Genomic DNA, 23335 nt, shown 5'->3' with positions numbered 1-23335 from the left:
TCTGATTTTGAATTATAAGCTGTACAGAGCTTCACTAACCTTAACTAGTTAATAGCCAGTTAAATGACTTAATTATTTTTTTTCTGCAGGTTGGCAGGGTCAGTTGTCCTGCAAGTTTTTTTTCATATATTTGTCAAATGTGGTTTCTTAAGTTGATGAATTAGATAATAATAATCTTAAGGTATTGCTTTTTCTAACTTCTTTTTTGATTTGGTCTTTTGTGCGAGATGTGAAAAAGGCTGTTTCCTTTTGGGCAAAACTGAAGTATTTATGTATCAGCCTATGTTTTGATGTGTATTAATGTTAGTTCATCTAAATTTACTTATCTGCTTGAACTGTGGGATCATTATTACCTTTCAAATAATTGAATTTCATGGATTGCAACTGATGTTCATTGAGACGAGGGTTTAACAAATGCCAGGTATAATTTGTCAAACTGGTACTGAAATTCTGTAGTTACTTTGGGAAACCTTTTCTGTAGCTTTTGCACCAACTAATCTTCTCCCTGTTGTATTGCCCATGAGATGACTGGTAACCTGGGTAGATGTTCACTATATGTTTGCACTGTTCTCTTTGTTTGGATTGTGTAAAGGTTTGTCACCTACAGGGTTTTTTTAACTTCTAAAATAGTGTAGCCTATTTTCAGTTCAGTTCTAAACTTTTCACTTAGACAAGTAAAAGCGTTTGTAGCCCACTAAACAGTGGTTATTTGTAAAACACATGGATTTTTTGTTAAATTCTCAGTCTCCATTTTTTTTTTCTTTTTAAAACAGGTAGTTATGCTTGTGCTAGCATGGAAGTTGGATGCACAAAACATGGGCTACTTTACATTACAAGAATGGTTAAAAGGAATGACATCACTACAGTAAGTGCTTTGAAAATTCTCTTAAGTTTGTTATAGTAAATACAACTTTTCAGAAAAAACACACTTTAGTGTTTTGATTCATAACACCTAAAGCGAAGAGCTCTGCCATGGAGTGAGTAAAAGTCACAAGTTTTTGGTCTGATTTATGATGGCACTGGTCACTTAGAGACAACTTGAAACCTGACGTTGCACATTTAAATACAGTTGGATTAAAAGGTCTGCAGTCAGTCTCAATAAAAGAGAAATGTCATAAAGTTTTGACTCTTTTGGTCCCCAAGGACATCTATCTTTGTTGCTGGATTGCACATATCTTTTAGATATTGGTATATTGTTAGAGTGATTTAAAACACTAAATAGTACAAACCCTTTCTGTAACTCTGCATTGTTCTTTCTAAAAGTTGCTTGCTCCAGTTAAGAGCTTTTATGGCAAAATTATCATAAATAAAGTTGGATAGTCATGTTTCGTAGAGAGCTGGAGAAAGTATGAACTGTTTTGACTTACCTTCCAGAAGAGAATTACTGAAACTGTGTAGGAGGTTCTGTAGTTTCAGCAAGACTTTACAAGTATTTTGCACTTTGATTTGCTGTTTGTTTGCCATGCATGGACAAGCTCTTAGTTTTATCTGTTGGAGAGTGCATTTTTACAAAGCCAGTCAGTCCCAATGTAAGACTTTGTTACTCTATTTAAATTTGTTTCACACCATGGGTTTAATAAGGTATTTTATGGAGACATACTCAGAAACATGCCTCTATACAGAGTGATGTGTTTTCAACAGGTTAATGGGGATACATGTTAGAGATTCTTTCCTAGAACATCAGACATCTCAGTAAGAAATGAAGCCTCTAAACCTACTTTGTGCTTGTTTTGTAGGTGTGACACTACAGAAAAATTGAGGAATTCTCTGGATTACTTGAGATCTTTATTAAATGAGCCTGCCAATTTTAAACTTATTTATAGATATGCCTTTGACTTTGCACGGGTAAGTACTGTGCACTTGAAATTGCAAACGTTACTGTCATAAATAATAATTGAGAGACTGTATACTTCTATGGTTGTTTCTCTGAAGATGCTACTCAAGATGGCTTCTAACAAATGGAACCATTTGTGTTCTAAAACAGAATGTGCAAGATGTCAAAACTGGAAAAGTATATAGTAATGCTTAGTGGTTCAGTGACATGTTTTTTACGTCTCTGCCTCAAGCCATTTTATGACTTCAGGGAAATCATTCAGGCCCCATTCTGTTGTGTATTGAAGCTTTACTACTGAGTTCCCCTGACTTTATAATTACTGTGGTTTCTCTTACTCTGAATTTTGTGAGCATAAACATATATAAAACAGGAAGACACATATTTCAATATATTTCCATAGCTGATAAAAATGGGCAACATGATAAAAGCTGGATATATTATAAATACTGATTCAGAAAACCGTTGGAATGAGTTTAATGACGTTCTCAGTATTTTTTAAAGAATACCCTAATATCAGTCTTCCTGCTATAAAACATGCTTTGATGAAATTTTACCTGTAATGGAACTAGTAGACATAAGACTAATCATACTTGGAGGAAGTAATAAGATAACTTTATTTTCTGAAATAGTATTTTGAAATAGAATTTGGACATACATTTTGCTAATGTGTTGGAATATACAGAAGGTTTAACATGAAAAGGTAAAACTGAACCCCAGATTCCAGTGCAAGTGAACTAAACTTGCAGCAAAAAAAGTAGCCTGAGAAAATGAGAAAAATAAGAAGAAATTGCACTGATAGCAGTTCTGATAGTCTCTCATTAGCAACTCAGACTTTTATTAGCTTTCTTCATCTCAGCATTCAGATTTCTGTTAGTTTACTTTTAAACAAGGAAACTTGCAGTTGAATATAAAAAAAATGCATGGGATTAGTATGAGAGGAAAAGAAAAGCTTTATCAACCTCTTAATTCCTCCTTTGCTGTATGAAGCTTTTATTCTGCCAGTTTTGCTCAATGTAAAATGCAGAGGCATTTCCTAAGAAGTTCATGATACTGATGAAATATTTGGGATAGGGAGTGAACCTGTGCCAGCTGATGGCCTGTCAGAAGTGCAGATACTTAAAAGGTGGATAGTTTGTGTTTTCTTTTCAAGAGGTACCAAAGTGGTGTGACAAACAGTGGTCTAAAAAAAGAATTTAAACATTGAGACACAGGAGCTGTGACTGTATTTGTGACAAAATGCTCCTGCAGATTATAGAACTTCGACCCAACATATAAATTGGGGAATATTTGGCTAATGTGATTACTGAACTTTTGATACTACAGACTTGGGGAAAGTCTATAGGAGAATGGCATCCAGTAAGAATAGAAAAGAACAAAGGCAGATATATTTATAGATGCCAGATTAAACTGGGTGCAATTTTTTTCAGGGTCATTGAAGTAATTGATAAAAAAAAGCTGATAGTTTCACATTCAGGTGATAGCATAATTTCTGTCCTAAGGATGATTCATTTAGGGAAGTGCTCCATGGCAAAAAACCACTTGTCTGAACTTCCTAAATTTTAAGAGAAATTTTTTTAAAAGAGTCTGTTGATTTGGCATTTAAAGTTAGATTGTGAATGTGTCATCAAGGTTTCATGTGGCAATGCAAGATTTAAGTCAGCATAGATTTGAGGAAATAATTTAAAACGCCATATGTTGATATTAAGCACAAATACATTCCTCAGTCCATGTTTGCCCTTGTTATTGCCAAGTTTGAGAAGATACAGATGCATGTATATGGCTTAAACAGATCTTTAATGTGAAATATTAGGGGGAAAAATCTCAGGAAGACTGCCTATCATCAGTGTAAAACAAATACTCAGATAAAACAAAGTTTGTTAATAAATTGCTTCAACTGGATCCAAGGAATGTAAGTGTCTAGAATGTATGCAAAGAATGAAATTTCATGGCATGGCAGATGTACCATTAGGCAGTTGGAGGTGGGTAGAAAGGGCTTATCTGAACAATTTGTTCTGATCAGTAGTCAGAGAATGTAGAAATGTAACAATATAAGACATGAAAACCCAGTGTGGACAAAATAAAGGCAATAGAGCCTGTTTTCATTAATACGAGTGTGTGGGAAGAATTCAGAGTATAAACAGTAAGTAAAATGTATTCTGGCAGCAGCATTATTTCTGCTTAAATGTTTTTGTGACAGAAGTGTAGACAGGCTTTGGAAAGAGAATTAGTTCTTAGAACTTTTTGAGGTTAGAAATAAGTGAAAGATTTATATCATACTAGTACAAAAATGCCTTTGCAGGTTTCTTTTTCATCTTTCTTACTAATTGAAAAGTTTTATTCATAATGGAAATTACTTTTTTTCTCTAAATCCCTCTTGTATTTAGTGCCCAGAATGCAAAACAGTTTCTCATGTTTTCAGAATTGCTGGTCTCCCCACTTCACTTTCAAAACAAATCTGCATTAAATTCTGTCTACACAATTTAAAAACTGAGATGTGTTTAGAATGAAATGAATATAACCTTGTGACTAGGGAATTCAGTTGTTGACTGAGAACTGGGATCTTACTCTGTCACATCCTTCTTATGTGATAGAAGACAATTCAGTTATGATTTGAGCTTGATTTTTAATAAAGATGTGTATTCTGTAATACATAAACGGTATTTGTACAGGTGAGACATAAGGCTCAATTCCCTTTGTCGTGGGCAGCTAGCTGTCTTGCAGTGATCTGTTAGACACTCCCTGCATCCAGAATATCCCTGTATGGGATATATCCCGGTGGACAGCAAACTCTGTGAGTCAGCAGTGTGGAAAGACAGTGGTGTCCTGGGCTGCATTGGGAAGAGCATTGCCAGCAGGCTGAGGGAGGGGATCCTGGCCCTCTACTCAGCCCTGGTGAGGCACATCAGGAGTGCTGTGTCCAGTTCTGGGCTCCTCAGAGCAAGAGAGACATGGAGCTCCTGGAGCAGCTCCAGTGGAGGGCAGTGAGGTTGGTTAAAGGACAGGAGTATACCAGTGTCTATCATTATCTGCAGGGGGGGTGTCAGAGAATGGATCCAGGCTTTTCTCAGTGGTGCCAAGCAGTAGGACAGGAGGCAGTGAACAGAAGGTGATGCACAGGAAATTCCACCTGAATATGGGGTAGAATAGCTGTGTAGGTGACCACAGACACTGGAACAGAGTGCCCAGAGAGGTTGTGGAGTATCCCTCACAGAAGATATTCAAGAACTACTTGGGTGCAATCCTGTGCCGTGTGCTCTTGGGTGACCCTGCCTGAGCAAGTGGGTTGGACCTGATGACCCACTGGGGTGCCTTCCACTTACCCATTCAACGATTATGCTATACTCTGTCTTTTCTTAATTTAGATTTTGCAGTCTGCTGTCATGAATACATACAGAGAACAAGATCTACATTAGCTAATATGGAAATTGATTTTTTGTGATTTCATTAAGTTGTAAATTTATAACTCAGTGCCATAACCAAGGCATAAAAGTGTGAGGGTTACCTCATCTCTCAATAAAATTGGTTTAATTTAGTGTTAACAAATATAGGTGAATAAGCTACTTTACAAAATGGAACCATACACATAAGTGTTGCTTTGAGATGTGGAGAGTTTATATTACTAAGTATTTGCCGCTGATTAACAAACCTGCTGGGTACAGATGCTGCTGTTTTTACTTAGCAGAAACAACGAAAACATCAGCCCTTAAGCTTAAATAAACGGTTGTTACATTGAACTAAAACTGGACAGTCCAGAGGGGAGTCTAAATGTGCAGGAGTATTATGTTCTGCCTGCTCATTTGATAATTTAATCTGAATTTCATGTAATCAGTTAGAACAACAGAACAAAGACCCTCTCATGATAGAGCAGGAAGTGGGTACAGCACCACTACTCTGAGAGGTGTGGCTGGGGATCTGATGGCCATTGCTTGCTAGGGAGGTCTGAAGTCAGAAATGACCTTAGGCCTTGTCTGCCATAAAAATGATGTCTTACTGGGAACATCCATAGAAGGCAACATCTCTGTATAACAAGCTATTATCTATAAGGAAGGAAATTTTACTGGCAAGTTGTGTTTTATTAAAAAACAATGTAAGATACTGCTATATATTATTTATTTGTTGGTTTATATTGTCCATGGGTGAGGTGTGAGGGAGGTGAAAAAGCTGGAATTCATGCTTTGTTTTCCTTTTTGACCTTTTCATGCAGGAAAAGGACCAGCGCAGCCTAGATATCAATACTGCCAAGTGCATGTTGGGCCTTCTTTTAGGAAAAGCATGGTCCCTTTTTCCAGTATTTCATCAGTTTCTAGAGGTATGGAATTGGAAACAGAACGACGGGGTTTTTTAATCTGTCTTCTCTTACGCCTTTTAACTCAATGTAGAATGAGCAGCTGTGAGTGCTGTGTTCTGATTTAGGAAATAGTAACCACCAAAGTAGCACATGCAGCTGGTTATCTTTCCTTGCTTCCTTTTTCCTAAATTCCTATGCTGTTAAGATTTGTGTAACACAGAACAAACTATAGAATGTTATTTTTTTTTGCTTTTGGACTTTATTTTCTTGCTGCATGTTTGCCCTGTAACAGATATCTTAATCAAAAGCATGATTCAACACTAGTTTAAATACCTGCTGGTTTAATCTTCTATAGTTTTAGATGGCACGTATACATTAAAACAATAATGCATCACAAAGTTTAAATTTTCTGTAAGAAAATCTGAGTTTGAGACAGTTGAAAATACATTTCCGTAATTTCTGTTTCTTGCCTCAAGCAGCAATCAAAATACAAAGTTATCAATAAGGACCAATGGTGTAATGTTCTTGAATTCAGCAGAACAATTAACCTTGACCTCAGTAACTATGATGAAGATGGAGCCTGTAAGTATTACCATATGTTGATGTTCTAAACTAATTTATTTCTCTGAGCTTAATCATTCAGTATCCTTTTACAAAATTTTGTAAAATACAGTTATTTGATCTCTCTACAGGGCCAGTATTGTTGGATGAGTTTGTGGAATGGTATAAAGGAAAACAGATGACATAGGAGTTTAACTATGCACAGCCACTCAAGAGTCACTGTTACCACAGTTATGTCAACCATTAGCCATAAACTGCTGTTTGTATCAAAGTGCATGCTGCTTTTCTTGCACTGCATCCCTTTGGCAGGGAACTTTCGATGTTTGCTATTTAACAAGCTAGCTATGCTTGCTGTTTAGCATTGTTCTCTTTGAAGGCTGCTTTGCATTTTGTATTTACACTACGAATTGGTGAACTTGCCAGAGTCTTCACTGTGATTATGTGTATATTGCTGTCTAAATTTTGTATATGTGTATAAAAAAAGGCTTCACCTAGGAATTATTTCTGCAGAAATGTATTGTAAAAATAATCTCGTGGCATATTTCTAATCATCACTTACATGTCTGTTGAAACTTTAGTTATTTTTTCTTTTTGTCTCAAATGTAGCATTTCAGCCTTTCTGGACATAGTTATGTGAAGAACTATTTACAGTTTCAATGTTACTTTCGAGATGCCAATTTCTGAGAAGACATGCTGTGATTTCCTTCACCAGAATTCGCCAAACCTGACCTAATGCTTTATAGGAATGAAACACTGGTGTCTTAAAAATATATATACATATAAATATTTAAATGCTGTAATAGTTGTACATGCCACAGATGATTTCCATTTGAAAAAAAAAGTACTGACTTTTTAATGTTAAAACTGCAGTAGTCATTACAGGTACAAATGAAAAAATTAAAATACCTTTTAAAAATGGGTTTTAGACTTTTTTAAATTGCCTTTGGCATACATCTTTTAATTTTTGTTGTACCAAGAATGTTTGATCTATGTTGTGATCTAGTGACCCAATGACATTGAAAGTTCTAGCTGAAATTAATGGTTTGAGGAATGAAGTGTGCTAAACCCTAGCACAGACATAATAAAGGTTTTGGGGTTTTTTTTTGTTCATAACACTAGTCTTTCCAAGGGCCTCCAGCTTCATGTTTCTAAGTACTGAAAAATATGATATTGGAAAAAACACGATATTGAATAGTCAAAGTAGTACTTTTTCTTTCCTGTTGGGGAGTAAAGTTTCCTGGCAGAATGTCCATTGCAGGCAATGGGCATGGAAGACACCAGCATTAAATGACAGTACTTTTTAGTAGGGACCACTTCCTGTTTTGGTCATCTCTTTATCTGTATGGGATGGTTCTAGTGATTATTTTGGGGAAAAATGAGTGAATGGAATAATGTTGAAGTTCTGTAATTTTGTCATGTTGTCTTTGCCTTACCCTTCTTTATTAAGTAATGTTAGAGTTGCTATTTATAAATAGGTCCTTAAAGTATCCGGTGCTATTAAACTTTGATCCCCAAGGATTTATTAAGATGTTATCAATTCATGGAGCATTTAATGACAAAGGGCCAGTGGGTATTTTGGAACAACAAATAACATTATTTTTCTGTAGAAATATTTTACGAGATATTGGCAGTTTTGTTACTTCCCTAGAATGCGATCCAGAGCAACAGGAGGAAAAAGTTTTATGTTGAAAATTTTCTTCTGTGATGAAGGGTCTATCCTTGCCATCAAGTTAGGAACAGCTGCCATTGACTTGACTCCTTTCAGGATTAAGCCTAGTTTAGCAAAAGCACATTAGTTTGCTGCCCTGGGCCAGAAGGTTGTAATTGTGGTGCTACAAGTGGTCATTTGTGTTCAGATCTGTTTGTTGTTGGTGGTTTTTGTTTTTCAAGCTCAGCTGCCAAAGACAAAAACTCTGTTTGTGTATATTTGTATATACGTAAATATACAATATACATGCATATACAAAACATAGAATTCCATGATGCTAAGAAGAAAATACTACCTGTCCTGTGAAATAGCTACATTTGGGTTTCTGTAACACTAAATAGTGCTTTTTAAGATTAGTAGTGGTAAAACTTACACAATCAGTGCTTTCTCATGTACTACTGCACATAACCTTAATTCCATGTTTGATGCCAGTTTGCACAAGAAATTAATTGAGTGGAGTGTGATATTTCATGTTTACAATAAGCCTCTTAAGAAAACACCTTTTATTAAGACTTCTGGTGTAAATGTGTATATTACAATAGTATTACTGTAATGAAATACCAGTGGAGCTGCTGGTTTAGTTCTTCAAAGAATGAACTTAGAAGCAATACAACTTTTAACACTAGGCCAAATTGTGATTGCCAAGATTTTAGAGTGAAATAGGTGTAATTCTTCTTGAAACATTAAGCTAGCTGTTGCCTCTAGGAAACTGTTCAGCACAAATTGGTGTGAATCCTGCAACAAATACAAGTTTGTATAAAAGGTTTTATATGTCACAAATAACTGAGTTTCCAATAATGGAAGCAAGAGCCAAAGACACTTTTAATCTATTACTGTTACAGGTATAGCTTTCATATAACAGGGTTGACAGAAATCAGTTCAGCCAGATCTTGGCAGTTTTGCAAATGTTTATCAGAATAAAAAAATTAATTAAAAGCAAAGAAATGGGGAAAGAAACCTCAGAAAGTACTTGGCGGTGTAAGCAAACAAACTTCTTTCAAGTTTTTACTTTTTGGGTAAAAGTAATCGGGAGTGGTGGAAAGGAAGAATGTGTTTGGAAATGAATGAGATACTGCAAATTTTTTATTCCATATGAAACAGTATGAATCTATAGCCATCAGCAGGTTTATAAACATGCATCTTCCTAAAGTAAACCACAGATTCAATTACAGCTAGTAGAGACAGCTTTACTGACATTTATAGTGAACAAATGGACTAAAACGGACCTGTGTGATTTGATGAGCTTCCCTGTGCTATCCATCCTGCTGGTTTTGCTATATATGCTGATAAGCAGGAGATCCTGACATTGCCTGCTCCTGTGTATTGGAGAAACTTCTAATAGTTGCAGAAACTTAACTAACCTCCTCAGTTAATCTTGTATTTAGTACAAGTGTGGCATTTGCCTTTTTTGTTTATTATGCCATTAAATAGCTGATGTAGATTTCTTTTTTGTTTGATTGTGGGCCCCCCACCCTTATGAGAAGTAATATACAAAATATGCTGTTTTGTGGGACAAGACACTGAGAAGTCATTCCTGAAAAAATGTCATGGGTCTTGTGCTGATGTTTCTGGTGTACTGTTTTTGAACTTGTAGCAGAAACTTGATGATCAATTCATTTTTGGTATTTGGGAGATATAAATTGGAAAGACAGTTAGTGAAAGGAAAACAGTGTCCAGACTATAGCAGTTGATGTTCTTTGATAGATGACAAAAATTTGGAGCTTTTTGGACTTAATAGTCTTAAGGATCTTTTCAACCTAAATTAATATTCTATTAATATTAGTAACCAAAACAGTCCATGAATTAAATTTCCTTCTAAAGCAAAGTGATACTAAGTATTTAAAGTATTAATATATTCTCCATTACTGTTGTTTCTTCACTTTTTATCTTTTCCAAAGAAAGCAAGGTGAAGAATATAGGAATTACTGAAATTATTTATGTACTTGAGTTTTCAGTTAAAACCTATTTAAAGTTGTCTTTAAGCTACAATAAATACTTAGGTTATCTTTGTGTAGCCATTTCTAATTCTATTGAGGCTTCTCCCATTTAACTAAAAACACGTGTATTTCATCAGAAATATGCTCACACAATCAAAATTAGTTACAGCTTATTGCTATTGGTTAATGTTCCCAAGTTACTATTTTGAAGAACAAGAAATGGACTTCACTTGTGTTAAGGTTTTCCCAGATTTGTTGACCCTTAGTCACAAGTCTAAAAAATTGTTTGATACTCTTGGAATTTATATAGGCAGCTTTAAAGGTTAGCTTGTACCCTGGTTTTATTTACAGCTGCTAACATACCTCTTTCTAGGCCTTATATTTTGTCTTTTCATATTGTTCTAACAGTATATAGAATCCATCCACAAACTGAATAGTTTGTTTTCTGTAAATGAGACCAAAATTCAGCTTTTTTTTTTTGTTTGTTTGCTTGGTTTTATTTTTGAAATCTTTGCTTGCTCCCCCACTGTGTGTGTGTGTGCATGTGTATGTGTGTCAAAATAGTACCTATTGACACTGCTGTTGCAGGAACAGCAGTTAACCTGTAACTGTGAATGCTTTATGTCTTAGTTATTTGGCTATTACGTAAATAAGGTGTGCTAAACTCCTGTGACTCACAATATGATGAAAATACTATTATGCCACCTAACATGAGTTAATTCAGTTGATTTTTTTTTTTTAGGTCTTTTCATGGTATTGTTGTAAAATGGCATCCCACAAATAAACAGTATTTGTGTTGGTTTCAGAAACTGACTTCAGATTTTTCTGTGATTCATACTTCAGAAATTCTCATATCTGAACATATATCAGCAGGCAGCTTTTTATCCATTATTAGCAGGGAATTTGTGTGTAGGATCTTGTACCCCTTGTTTCTAATAGTAGGGCAGATTAGTATTTAAAACTGTTGGGAACAAGTACGTGATCGAAAAAGGCTATGGTTCAAATGGAGTGTGCCAGTGTAAAACAGTACTGTAGTACAAAAGTTTTCTACAGTATGTCAATTTGAGCAGTAATGTCTCAAGACAAAATTTTACAGAAACATAACATCTTGGTCCAGCCTTTTGATCCACAAGTTCCTCATAGAAAAGCTGTTGATGCATGGACTGGATGAGCAGATAGGTGGACTGAAAACTAAAATTTTAGGGCCCAGAGAGTGGTGGTCTGCAGAGCAAAGTCTAATTGGAGACCAGTAGCTAGTGCTGTACCCCCAGGGTCAGAGCTGTGTGCAGTCCTGTTCAACAGCTTCATTACTGACCTGGGTGATGGGGCACAGTGTCTCCTCAGCAAGTTTGCTGATAGGACAGAGCTGGAAGTAAAGGATGATAAGCAAGAGGATCATACTGCCTTCCAGAGAGACCTCAGCATGCTTGAGAAATGGCCTGACAGGAACTACATGAGCTTCACCCAGGAGAAGTGCAAAGTCCTGCAGCTGGGGAGGAGCTGCACCAGTATCTGCTGAGGGCTACCCAGATGGAAAGCAGCTTGGCAGAAAAGGGACTGGGGGTCCTGGTGGGACACCAAGTTGGAGATGAGCCAGCAACAAGTCCTTGCTGTGAAGAAGGTGAGTGGTTCCTGGTCTGATTCAGACAAAGTATTGCCAGCAGGCTGAGTACACAGCACTGGTGAGGTCACACCTGAGTAGTGCGTCCAGTTCTGGGCTTCCCAGTATCAGAGATAATTGTGACATTCTCAAGAGGGTCCAGTAAAGGGCTGTGAAGATAATGAAGGGACGGGAACTTCTCTCCTATGAGGAAAGCCTTGCAGCTGTTTAGCCTTTAGGAGAAGAGAAGGTGCTGTGGGAAGTCTTACTAAAGTATTTAAATATCTGATGGGAGGTTGTAAAGAGGACAAAGACTCTTCAGCCAGTGACAGGACCAGAGGCAGTGGGCATAAACTGAAACACAGGAGGCTACATCTGAACATCAGAAACTGCTCTCTTTTTCTGTGAGGGTTGCCATGTACTGTTACTGAGACTATCCTCAGAGATACTCAGAAGCCATCTGAACATGGTGCTGGGCAACTGGCTCTAGGTGGCCCTGCTTGATCAGGATCATTGGATTAGGTGACCTCCGGATACTTCTTCCAACCTTGACTTAAAATAATACTAGAAATGAATGTATTTACATTGCAATTAGAATATTGTAATACAGAACCTATCTGGAAGAGGTTTTTCATTGCATTTATGTTTCTGATGAAGGCTGGGATTGACTTTGCCAGTTCTCAGAATGTAGGCTGTTGCTTATCTGTATTTATCAGAGGGGGTGAGTCACAGTCTTACCTACCATGAAACATTTACTCCTACTATCCAAAAAAGTTTCTTTTGTTGGTTATGTGGAGGTTAAACGTGTATGTCTTCTTATATTTCAGGGTTGTTTTCCAGCCAAATTTTCAGCATATTAAGAAAAGATTGAAATGCTTTATACCTACAGCAAATAACTCAATTATCAAGCTATTATGTGTTTGAAAATGAGAGTTTTGTTTTATTCTGATTGCTGTATTTGAAGTTCTTGATCTGCTCTTAAAACTTTTCTATTTTTTCCTGTCCTGATTCACTGTGTGAGGGATTCTGTATCCTGTTGATTGTGGAGCTCGGCAGGCCATGGCCCTGTGAGATGGGAGTCTCACAGGTATTGTCAGCATCCTCCTGGCTGATTCCTCATGCTTCATTTACAAATTCATATAGCATACACTCAGGCACCTTCTTAATTGAGCTTATTCTGTGACTTTGTCTGATTGCCGACAGTCAACTGGTATAGTAACAGCAGTGGGCTTCCTCCTAATGTATGTGTCCTAGAAAATTCTCAGTGGCCAATAAAGCAGTTAATGGGAACAAGATGCAGTGAATGAAATGTAAAGAAAAGTGAGGGTACAGTCTTGGGGTCAGTGTGTGTGGGACTGTGTAATTGTATACAGAAGGGCATGTTAACATGGGGTGGGTAGGGAGGAGCAAAGTATGATGAGTACTGTGTGGAAGTCACAGAAGATGCAAAGGTTTTGTATTAAAGAGCACTTGCTAATGAAATGAATTAATATGAAGGAGAAGCAGCTGAGTGGATTTGAATGAAGATGTGATTGTAAGAATGGAGAGATGAGTAGCAAAGGACAGTGGCAAGATTAGGCAGAAATACAAAGATAAGTTTGAGATGAAACATAGTATTTTGACAGTAGAATGAATACTTTGCCACATGTTAAAATCCCACTATAAAGGAGCGAATTTACTTTGACAAGAACAGAAACTTTTCCAGAACTTTATGGCATAAAGGGAATTGTGGAAATCCTGCAGCTTCTCACAAGTGGTGTAGTCTACCCTCACCACTGCAGCATTAAGAAAAAAAAATGAGAAAATAATTTTCTAATATATATATTTTGAAATCCTATTGGACTGTTGAACAAGCAAATGGCAAAACATTTCAGTGTATGAGATATCAACAGAGCACTTGAGTGGGTTTTTTTCCCCATGATTCACAAAATTGCCTTGCCTTGTACAACTAGATTTCTTAATATGTTAGCAGGTGCAACAGCCAATAGGTAGAGACCTTGGAGAGATGTTAATGATGTTTGAAGACCTGTAGATATCAAAAAGAGCAAGTCGGTGTTTTTTTTCAAGCATTGCATTTTTAACGTTTTGGCCACAAGGAACTGGTGTGGATAATGAGCTTTACTGAAAGCTGTCAGTAGCTCTTTTTTCTTAGTTTTTTCTTTAAAGGTAGTTTCAGTGATGTAGCGTGCCATTGAACGTGCTCCTCTTGTGATGGAATTGAAATGTGTTCCTTCTGTTTGGAGTTTTTAGGAGTTAACTGTGTCTTCATGAAAGAGTTTTCCCAGAGTTGTAGCCAACTTCCCACATTTTCCCAGAACTGGATCTGCTCCCTTTCATGATGACATTTCCCATCAAGGACTGCATCAGTGGTACTGAGTCAGTTGAAAGGGCCTTGGGCTATATTCAGAGGTAATTTTATCTTACATTTGCTATCTTTTGGCTGCTAATGTTCTAAAATAGCAGTTCTGAACTGCTTTTAATTTTCCGCTCATAAGTAAAATTCTCAAGTGTGTATAGGATCCTTTGTCTTTTTTTAAATTACTCTGCCTGTGTCACCACATCTGCAAACTTTGGGTGATATCCCATTATAGCTATATTTCTATAAATTATGTTTCTGCAAGAATTGAATTATATTCTGTTGCTTTGAGGAAGTTTGTTTTCTCTCTTTTGCCAAGTTAAAAAGTAATTTTTGAAATGTAATTGAATACTGCTTGGACTTTATTTATCTTTGCAACACTGGGAATTCAAAGATAATGCATAAATCTGGTTCAAAAAGCAGAAGACTATTCATGTATACATGAATGTATACATGTATGTACTATTGTACATACATGTACTAATGTGTACATGTATGTACTATTTCACTGTATAGGTTGAGTCCCATAAGAAAACACAGTAATAATGTAAATTTCCATGTTGCATTTATTTTAGACAAAAAGACAAAACAGTGAGTATCTGAAGCAAATTCCAAGGGAAATGATATATTGGTATCAACTACCAATAATGAGGAAGTAAATATAATTCAGTAAAAGCTTTATTAATATTGTGGAGTAGCTTTTTATAAAGTCTTTTATAAAGTTATTGGGTTTTTTACGAGTACCCTTCTAAACAAAAATAATTTCACTTTAAGACAAAATAGTGTTTGCACCTGCTGTAGTGGCATACACACTGTGGGAGCTTAGTATTACCATTTGTGTTTCAGCTATTGAAGTTTGTTTTCCTGCTTTGCAAAATATTAGCAAATCCATCAAATGCTCTTTTCTTCTTAACAAAAAACTGGTCCTGTCCTGAATTTGTCTGACTTTTTTGGCTGAGATTTTCACGGGAATTTTGGAGGTGTTCTACAGTTGTTGCAGAATGGTTCTCCAGGTCTGTTAAAGTAGTGTGATCCTTCATCTTGGTGGAATCAGTGCTTTCAGAGGTCGTATTTCCTGTAGGCTTTTGTGGGAGGGAACATGAACTGTATGGTGTGCTTTCATTGAAGAAACCTTGTGGGATTGAGAAGGAATATTCATCCTCATCACTCTGATCCAGTTGGAAGCAATCATCTGTTGTGAATTCTGACTGTGTTTTCCCAGAACTTTGAAGATGCAGCAGAACTGCAGTAGGATTACAAGACTGTGTTTCTTCAGGCAGACTGCAATTGCTGGTATCTGGTAATTCTGTGAATCCATCAGAATTTTTCTCATCAGAACTTCCTTGCATTTTATCTCCACAAGCCTGCTTCTCCTGTGGTATCAAGTCATCTTGCTGTGTAACAAACATGAAATGTTCTTCAGCTGTCTGTTCAGGCAGCAATTTAAGAGATGATTCTTTGCTGGAATGCAGCAGTGATGGTTCTTTTACAATTTCATTCAAACCAGTATCAATGGGAGCAAAAATAAAGCCATTGTCCTCAGATGTGCTCACGTTTCTTCTTAATGTAATGTCTGCTTCATCATGATTCTTTTCAGGGGAGTTCCTGGCTATATTCTCAACTGTACTTCCTGCTGGTGCATTTTCTTTTTGCTCTGTGTGACTGGAGCTGAGGGAATGCTGTGGTTCTTTGGGAAGCAAAGACAGCTGCAGTTCATCCTCTTCAGAAGTTTTCTCTGTGTCATATGTGGGAAAATGTTTTAACTTAACTACTGTGTTACCAGAATCTGTACATTGACTGTGTAGAAGAGAATCAGAAATAGAGTTTTGTACTGTTGACTCTGCATTAGTAATATAATCAAATGTATTTGGAATTTCTTGACTTGAAGAGCTAACTGTGTCTAGATCTGATGCACTTATGTGGCCACTGCATTTGTCAGAGTAAGGGGATGCTGTTTCACGCGTGGTTGTATCTGATCCATAATTAATAGTAGTTTCAAAATAGGCACTGTTCTTATCTTCATTTTCCCAAATCTGCTGAAGTTCAGCAGTAATGTCTGGAGACTCTGGTGGTGTTACGAACTTCTCAGTTCCACTGTCTGTATTGGCTTCATCTAGTGATGATTGACAGACTGGCAGGTTGTCGCTAACACCAGGTTGTTCCAGTTCAAACTCTGCTAAAGAACTACAGTCACTCATTGTGAATGGAGACCCTTCAGTTGAGGAAATGTCACCAAATATATCAGCTAAAGTATCTTTTTCATCTGAATGTATCCTTTTACAGTAATGCTCTGTAAGGGGAGAGTTTTCTATTGTTTCATAGATGCTAAAATTCTCAATATCTGCATCTCTTCTGGAGCTATTGGGTGAAATAAAATCTCCAACATGACTAGGTTTATTTCTGTTGCTATTTAGACCAAGTTGTTCTTCACAGCTTTGCCTTCTGTGCATAAATTTTGTAGTGTGCCTGTGTTCATTATGTGAAACAATATATTTTCTTTCTGGAGAATCTGGTGTAGCTTTTCTGATCTTAGACTGCAGCAGACCTGAGTTGTTTCTTACTTTGCTGTTTGATGTTATTTCATTACTGTTCTGGCAATCTGTCCTTACAAAAAATAGTCCAGTATCATAAACATTTATACTTTCATTATTGTCAATACTAGATCGGACCTTTGAAAATGCTGGTGTTTGCTTCGTGTTGATCTTAGTATTGCTTTGTTTCTGGTACTCTGCTTTGGGATTTGGTGAATGTACACCACTGCCAGTGATGTTTTCATACACAGTAGAAGTTTGTGTAGGAAAAATCTGTGTGTTTCTTAAAGAGTTCTTATCACAAAATAATGTATTACATTGTGTATTTGTTGGCTTGCTTGCAGAAGTCTCTCTGTCAAAGGTTTCACCTGAAAAAGCTTGATTAGAATACGTACATTCTGAACCTGAATTTTTGTTCCTGTGCATGAGTCTGCATAGGCTCTCCAGGTAGGGTCTAGCAAAAGCGCCCAGACAAAAAGCACAAACAAATGTAATGAGCACAGAGAGGGAGACAGCCAGTGCGAAGTTTGGCTCTGTTTCTTTCTGTCTAAAGACAGTGTTAGTGTCTCTGGCTTTTCTAAACAAAAATGCTGAAACTCCTTCTTTCACCTCTATATTGTAAATGAGATATTTATCTTTTGTTGTATTAAAAAGACACAAATATAATCCTTCAGCAGTTTTCTTAGCATTGTATATCACTAAATTATTCATTTCATCCATTGTCATATGAGGAAGACTGTGATTTTTTGAAATTCTGCCCTTAGGTGTCCACCAAGAGACTCCATTGCCTGAAATGAAAGAAAATACAAACTCATTCTATTTTAAAAGCATAGTATTGGTTTGCAGGGTCCAGTGATGTTTTTAAGAATATACTCTGGACTGTCTCTCATAATTTTAACTGTTTATTATTAACCCCATTTTCCTTTTATCCATCACGATAATTCTATATGGTACAAAGTCTGTTAAACCATATTAGCCTGTCCCTACTGCCTCCCATCTAAAAACACATTATATGTGGGGTCTTAATTGCAGGCTTTACAAGAAAAATCATAATGTGAGGAAGGAGGTCACTGAAGTAATCTAAGCAAGTTCAGGGTTGTGCTAGAAACACCTGCCGATCTTCCTTGTAGAAGAGACATGTCTACAGCCAGCTGCTCTGCAGCCTGGCCATGGTCACTGTGTGCAGCTTTGGGATAAAACATCACCTCCTAACTCTGTGTTTCAACCACTGTGATTTTCCTGTAGTTGCTGATCTGACTGCAGCAAAAAAGTCTGTAAATCAAGGGTATTTGTACAGACTGAGTAATTGTTCCAAATTTGAGCTAGTGTGGGCCATGGCTGGTTGTTGGCTTTTAGCAATTTGTTTCAAGGTCATATTTTTGGTTTTGTCTTTGGATCAGCTTTTGTTCCAAGATGAGTTTTGCTGCAATGCTGTGTGTTGATTTTAATCCAGGTTTCTATGACTTTTCTGGTAAACAGACAAAGCAGGTGGCATTTCTGATAGGTCCTGCGTATTTTAATTTGGGGATGAAGTATTCTTAGGGCAAAGCCTTACCACCTCCAAGTGCTATTAGTCCATTAGAGTTAAACCATTTTTCCTTATGGCACATGACAAATACACCTTCTGCTCTAAGTTTGTTCTTGTCTGCTTGGTAAGTCTTGGCTCTATAGGTTTTGTTGCTTATACCCTTAATGTTTTCTATTAATTTTTAATGTAAGTGAAGTGTGTGCTACAGTAGCTGTACTCTTTTGGAAGAAATAGAAATCTTTTTCCCTGCAAATTTCCCTGCAAAATTCCCTTTCTCTTTTCATTTCACTGTAACTAAATATTGGAAACTATTGCATTGTTCTTGGCTTTCTACATGCCTCAGAAATTCCACCCCACTATTTGGTCCTTTGTTTCAGTCCAAAATGAACCAATACATTTGCAATGCATTACTTACTGAAACTTATTTGTATATAATTTGGCATCACTTCCTCTAACGTAAGAAAGGAGATGACTCAGGAAACCTAACTTTCAAATATTCCAAGCTAAATGCTACTTTCTAATGAAATATTTTTGCCTGTTAAATTGTTTTAAACAGTCTTTAGAAATACACTTTTAAAACCGGATTTATATGATCATTTTGCATTCATTTGGATTTTAGCAGCATTTGGATGGAGTACCTGATGTACATACCCCTTATGTTGTCCAAGTTGCAGGTCAGCACTGATGTGTTACCTGTTGGGACTGTGGCCCTTTTGAGCAAAACATTGTTCTTGCATTTTAAATGGAAACTTGAAAGATACAGCAGAGGTTTGTGGGAGTTCTTGTCAGACTTACTATATGAAAGGCTCCATTTTTTCCTTGTGGAGTCAAAGACAGAATGAAATAAATGTTTAAAAGCATTTAGCCTGCAGTTAAATATCCAGGCATTCTTTGAAAAATACACATCAAGTTGGAAAAAGTTTAAACTGACTAGTATCTGTGGTAGAGGGATTGTCAGAGCATTTTCACGGAGATCCACAACCTATTTGGAAATAATACAGAATTAATTTGATAAGGCTTACAATGGAGTTCTTAGTGCAACATCTTACAACAGTGTTGTAGTGTACAAGCACTAATGTAGTTCTGTGAACAATACATCTGCTTAGGATTTCAGTAATGTTGATCAAAGCTTTTTAATGTAGATGAAAAGTTTAAATTGTGCTATTTAGAATTCTCCCATTATAGACTTAACTCTTTTGTCAATAGGGAGCTGCAGGGCTCTTGCCATGGAAGGGATGGGGGTAGAAAGGGACATGTATGTGTTTAAGGGAGTTATGGGTTGGTTTGTGGCATACATAAACTGAATTTATGGTTCTATCTTGTACATTTTAGCATGTGTATTTTCCTACATATAAAAAGCAAATATATAAAAATATTTTCACCATTTGCTCTAGTTTCTTAATTGTACACTAGTATTATAATCAGAACCATATAATCATGCTGAATAGTTGGTAAATAATATCTTTAATGATTAACATAAAATACTGAAACAGATGTATTGCTTTCCAACCTGTAATTTGTTGAGATCTCTGAAGGCATCTGGATGAATTTTAGTTATCTTGTTGTTTCGCAGGTCAATGTCCTTCAGCTGTGAACAGTTTTGAAAATCCTTTGGGTCAATCTGTTGTATGGCATTGAATGACATATGGACAGTTTGTAAAGACTGCAGGAGGCCTAGTCCTAGGAAGAAAAATACCTATTTTACATTTCATATTCTTGTTTTCCCAGTTGCATCTAGTGTCTTTATAAAATTTTTTGCAACAAAATTCCTTCAGCTCCTCACTATTGCAATGAGTGGCTGCAGCCTTTGTGCTATGCCTTTCCTCGTTAGGGGTTGTCCCATTCTAAAAGCTGCATAGCATCAACAGCTGGCACATTAAAACATTCATGGTCAGTGAATGTCTTAAAAATTGACACTATCATAAAAGCACTAGCATTTCTTTGTACTATCAAAATTATTCTGACTGTGATCTCTGTACTTTGAGTAAGCTTCTCTGGAGAACGGGAGGAAGGAAAGGAGTGTGAAAAGGGTGGAATATATTGAGTGGACAAGATCTAAATATGTCAATTGTAAGTAGAAGATAGAGATGCAAAAGGTGATATAGTATCTCCTATCCATTTGCATGGGCAGTTTCATGGGAGTTTTTCGTATGTGGAATTACTTGAACTGTATTCATAGGATGTAAAACCAAATGAAAACAAAACCATGTTGTTGCTTATACCTATCTGCTTGTGAATTATGAAGCCTAACAGTGTATTCTTCAGTGTATCCTAATTACAATAAAATCCACCTGACATAAGGAAGACTTTTGACTGCTGGAGGCACCTCATTTTTTTGAGGTGGTGTGAAGGCAGCCCCTGAAGCTCCAGCCTGCAAGGTCCAGTGGAAAGGGAGGCACTAGAACACTCTGCATCCCCACTGATGCTGAGTGTTCAACAGCACAGTGTCACTTTAAAGTGATTTTTGATCATACACCATTGTTGAGAAGGTACTAGTTTCTTAAAAATTTTGCCCTTGGTGTCACCTTGTTTACCAGAAACCTCTTTTCTCAGCCAGCACTTGACTGCTGAGTAATTGATCTTTGGGCTTACTGTGAAAAGCAGAGGGAATGATTCATTTCTAATATAAAACTAGAGGTAGGTGATAGGAAAGGCATACAGAAGTTCTGGCAATTCATAAATTCATCAGTGCACCTGCATGAGGGATTATACTGTGACTACTTCCCTGAATTTAAGTTTGTGCAAAAATATACACTGGTATGGCAGGAGTGGGCAGCAGCCTTACTCCTGGGGGGAGTGGGGGGGGGGGGGGGGGGGGAGCTGGGAGATGGGTTTCTCTGTGGGAAACCTCTGCTATAGAAATGCAGTTTGTGTTTTCTTTCCAGAGCTTAAACCTCCAAATTTTAGTGAAGTATTTTGGATAAGAATAAGGTTCTGAACTTGTTTAAATGAATATACAATTTAAGTATAACTTGAAGTAAGGTGGTATGATGCACAGCAATTTGAACATAAAAAATTGAGTCTCTTACAGAAGAAGACTGATCTGTCTGACCCTTGGAGGAATCCTATAATGGGCAGTCATATTTATCTATCAAAACAAATCAAATCTTTATTGATATATTTTATAATGTAAGCTTTTCTATACTGTCTATAGATACCTTGTCTATACAGACAAAATCATTAAATGAGTTTGCTGTGTGCCAGGGACTTACTTAATAGCATAAAAGGAGAAAAACAGAACTTTCATGACCCTATGTAGGGGCAAACATCTTTGTGTGACTTGGTGGAATAAGTGTTATTTCTGTTTGTCATCACTTGTTCTCCTGTATTTTCAAACTCTAATGAATCTGATGGTGTTATCAGACATCAATAAATTCAACATATTGTATAGGACAGGATAGCTTCTGCTTCGTTTAAAGCATTTGGCCATTGTGAATCATCCCTGGATAAAGGGTAAGCTGCCCAGCATAATTCAGTGACCAGCAAAGCTTTTCTCAAAATCTCTCTAAACCCTACAGCCCTCTCCTGTTACACCAAGGTGTCACTCTAATTGAGTATTAAACAGAACTGAGCAAAATTGTTTGGAATGATCAAAGTATATTTTCCTGTCTCTGAAATATTGAAACTGCAGCAAGTTTTATCTAAGAGCAATGACTTCCTTCTGAAGGGTAGTATGAAATTCATGATCTGTCATTTTTTTGACCTTAAGGTTCATGACTGGGATGTGGAAGCTGGTGTTTTTCTAAAGATCCTTACTCCCTCTTCCTATACAACAAGAATACTGCTTGGGCTCTTAATTATATTTGACTGCTGTTAATGCAGTACAGTTGCTAAGACTATTAAAAAAACTTAAACAACCAATTTACTTCCGCCTCTGTATTTGCTGGTGGAACTTTCCCTCACCTTAAGTATAATAAAATGAGAAAGTCACATTCTGGATTCAGTAAGATGTATGAATTATATCCAAAGCCAGCCTACCCCTTGGGAGTCAAGTCCTTAAAGATTTTTTAAATGCTTACCTCTTGGAACTGTATTAAGATTATTTCTTTCAACTGACAATACTTTCAAAGCAGGCAGGAGAAGATCAACAATGCTGTACTTTTTAGACCCATGTGCAGGTGTAGGTATGTCCAGTGTGATGGTGTGGATGGCATTACCACTGAGGTTTAGAGTTTCTAAAATGGGTAAATTTGTACAAGTAGTTAAAGTGAGTTCAGAAATCAAGTTGTTACTGAGGTTCAGGTGTTTTAGCATCCACTCTTCATTTCTTCCATCAGAGCACACAAAAGTTTTAATATTATTGTAACTCAAATCAGCTGTTCCTGCTATTTGTGATATATCTTCTGGAATAGTAGATATTCTGGTAAAAGAGCAATTCAGTAAGAAATGTCCATCCCACCGGCACTCTGAACGTTGATGTGTAGCAGGAAAAATCCGCTGTGACTTGGTTCCCACTGATCCAGGAAGATTGAAATAAACGACCATAGCTATGACATGCAAGTGAAGGTTATCCATAGTATCTATGTATAAAATGTAGAATTATGGTTAAATTCAGCACAACAAGAATAGAAAGCAAAAATATTTTGACATTAAAAAAAATCAACACCGAATAACCACAGCATTACCAATATTCTGCCTTAAACACTCAGTTTTGGAGTCTTACTTACTTTCAAAAAGAACATTCATAAACTGGTAACCTCACCCCTCCCCATCATCTATCCCAAAAAACAATTAGGACCTTTTTTTTCTTTTCCAGCCTTTTGGTTGAGAAACACAACTTCTTGGGAGCTTGAGTTCTAACAACAGTGGAGACTTTTGAACTCTGCTTCAGGTACTGCACACAATTACACTGAGCAAAGTCCACCACATACAATCTATGACAAACAGGTGTGGAACATTTTTATACTTTAGTTTCCATATCAATAAAACAGCAATGTCTTTTTAATGAAAAACTATATTCCTACAAATAACACTTCTGAACTCCAGCTGCAT

General features: G+C 36.7%; 2 protein-coding genes across 8 annotated transcripts in view; one reads left to right on the top strand and one right to left on the bottom strand.

Moving 5' to 3' along the window:
- The window catches only part of DCUN1D4 (defective in cullin neddylation 1 domain containing 4), a 37560-nt gene extending 29957 nt beyond the window's left edge, over positions 1-7603 (top strand). For all 7 annotated transcript variants that reach the window (XM_058837069.1, XM_058837068.1, XM_058837067.1 and 4 more), the window contains 5 exons: positions 774-865; positions 1737-1845; positions 6039-6143; positions 6602-6704; positions 6815-7603. In XM_058837069.1, the coding sequence (XP_058693052.1) occupies positions 774-865; positions 1737-1845; positions 6039-6143; positions 6602-6704; positions 6815-6870 (465 nt within the window). In that variant the 3' untranslated portion in view covers positions 6871-7603. The remainder of the gene's footprint in view (positions 1-773; positions 866-1736; positions 1846-6038; positions 6144-6601; positions 6705-6814) is intronic.
- Positions 7604-14810: 7207 nt separating this feature from the next.
- On the bottom strand, positions 14811-23231 carry LRRC66 (leucine rich repeat containing 66). Its single transcript, XM_058837064.1, has 4 exons — positions 22363-23231; positions 19854-20023; positions 18995-19325; positions 14811-17603 (listed from the first exon to the last, which is right to left on the bottom strand). The coding sequence occupies exons 1-4, from the start codon at positions 22856-22858 to the stop codon at positions 15127-15129; spliced, it is 3474 nt and encodes a 1157-aa protein (XP_058693047.1). The 5' UTR covers positions 22859-23231; the 3' UTR covers positions 14811-15126.
- Between the last annotated feature and the right edge of the window lie 104 nt (positions 23232-23335).

This window comes from Poecile atricapillus, chromosome 4 (assembly GCF_030490865.1).
Source record: "Poecile atricapillus isolate bPoeAtr1 chromosome 4, bPoeAtr1.hap1, whole genome shotgun sequence".
NCBI lineage: Eukaryota > Metazoa > Chordata > Aves > Passeriformes > Paridae > Poecile > Poecile atricapillus.
The sequence above is the reverse complement of the archived record's forward strand: the minus strand, read 5'-3'. Positions and strand labels throughout refer to the sequence as shown.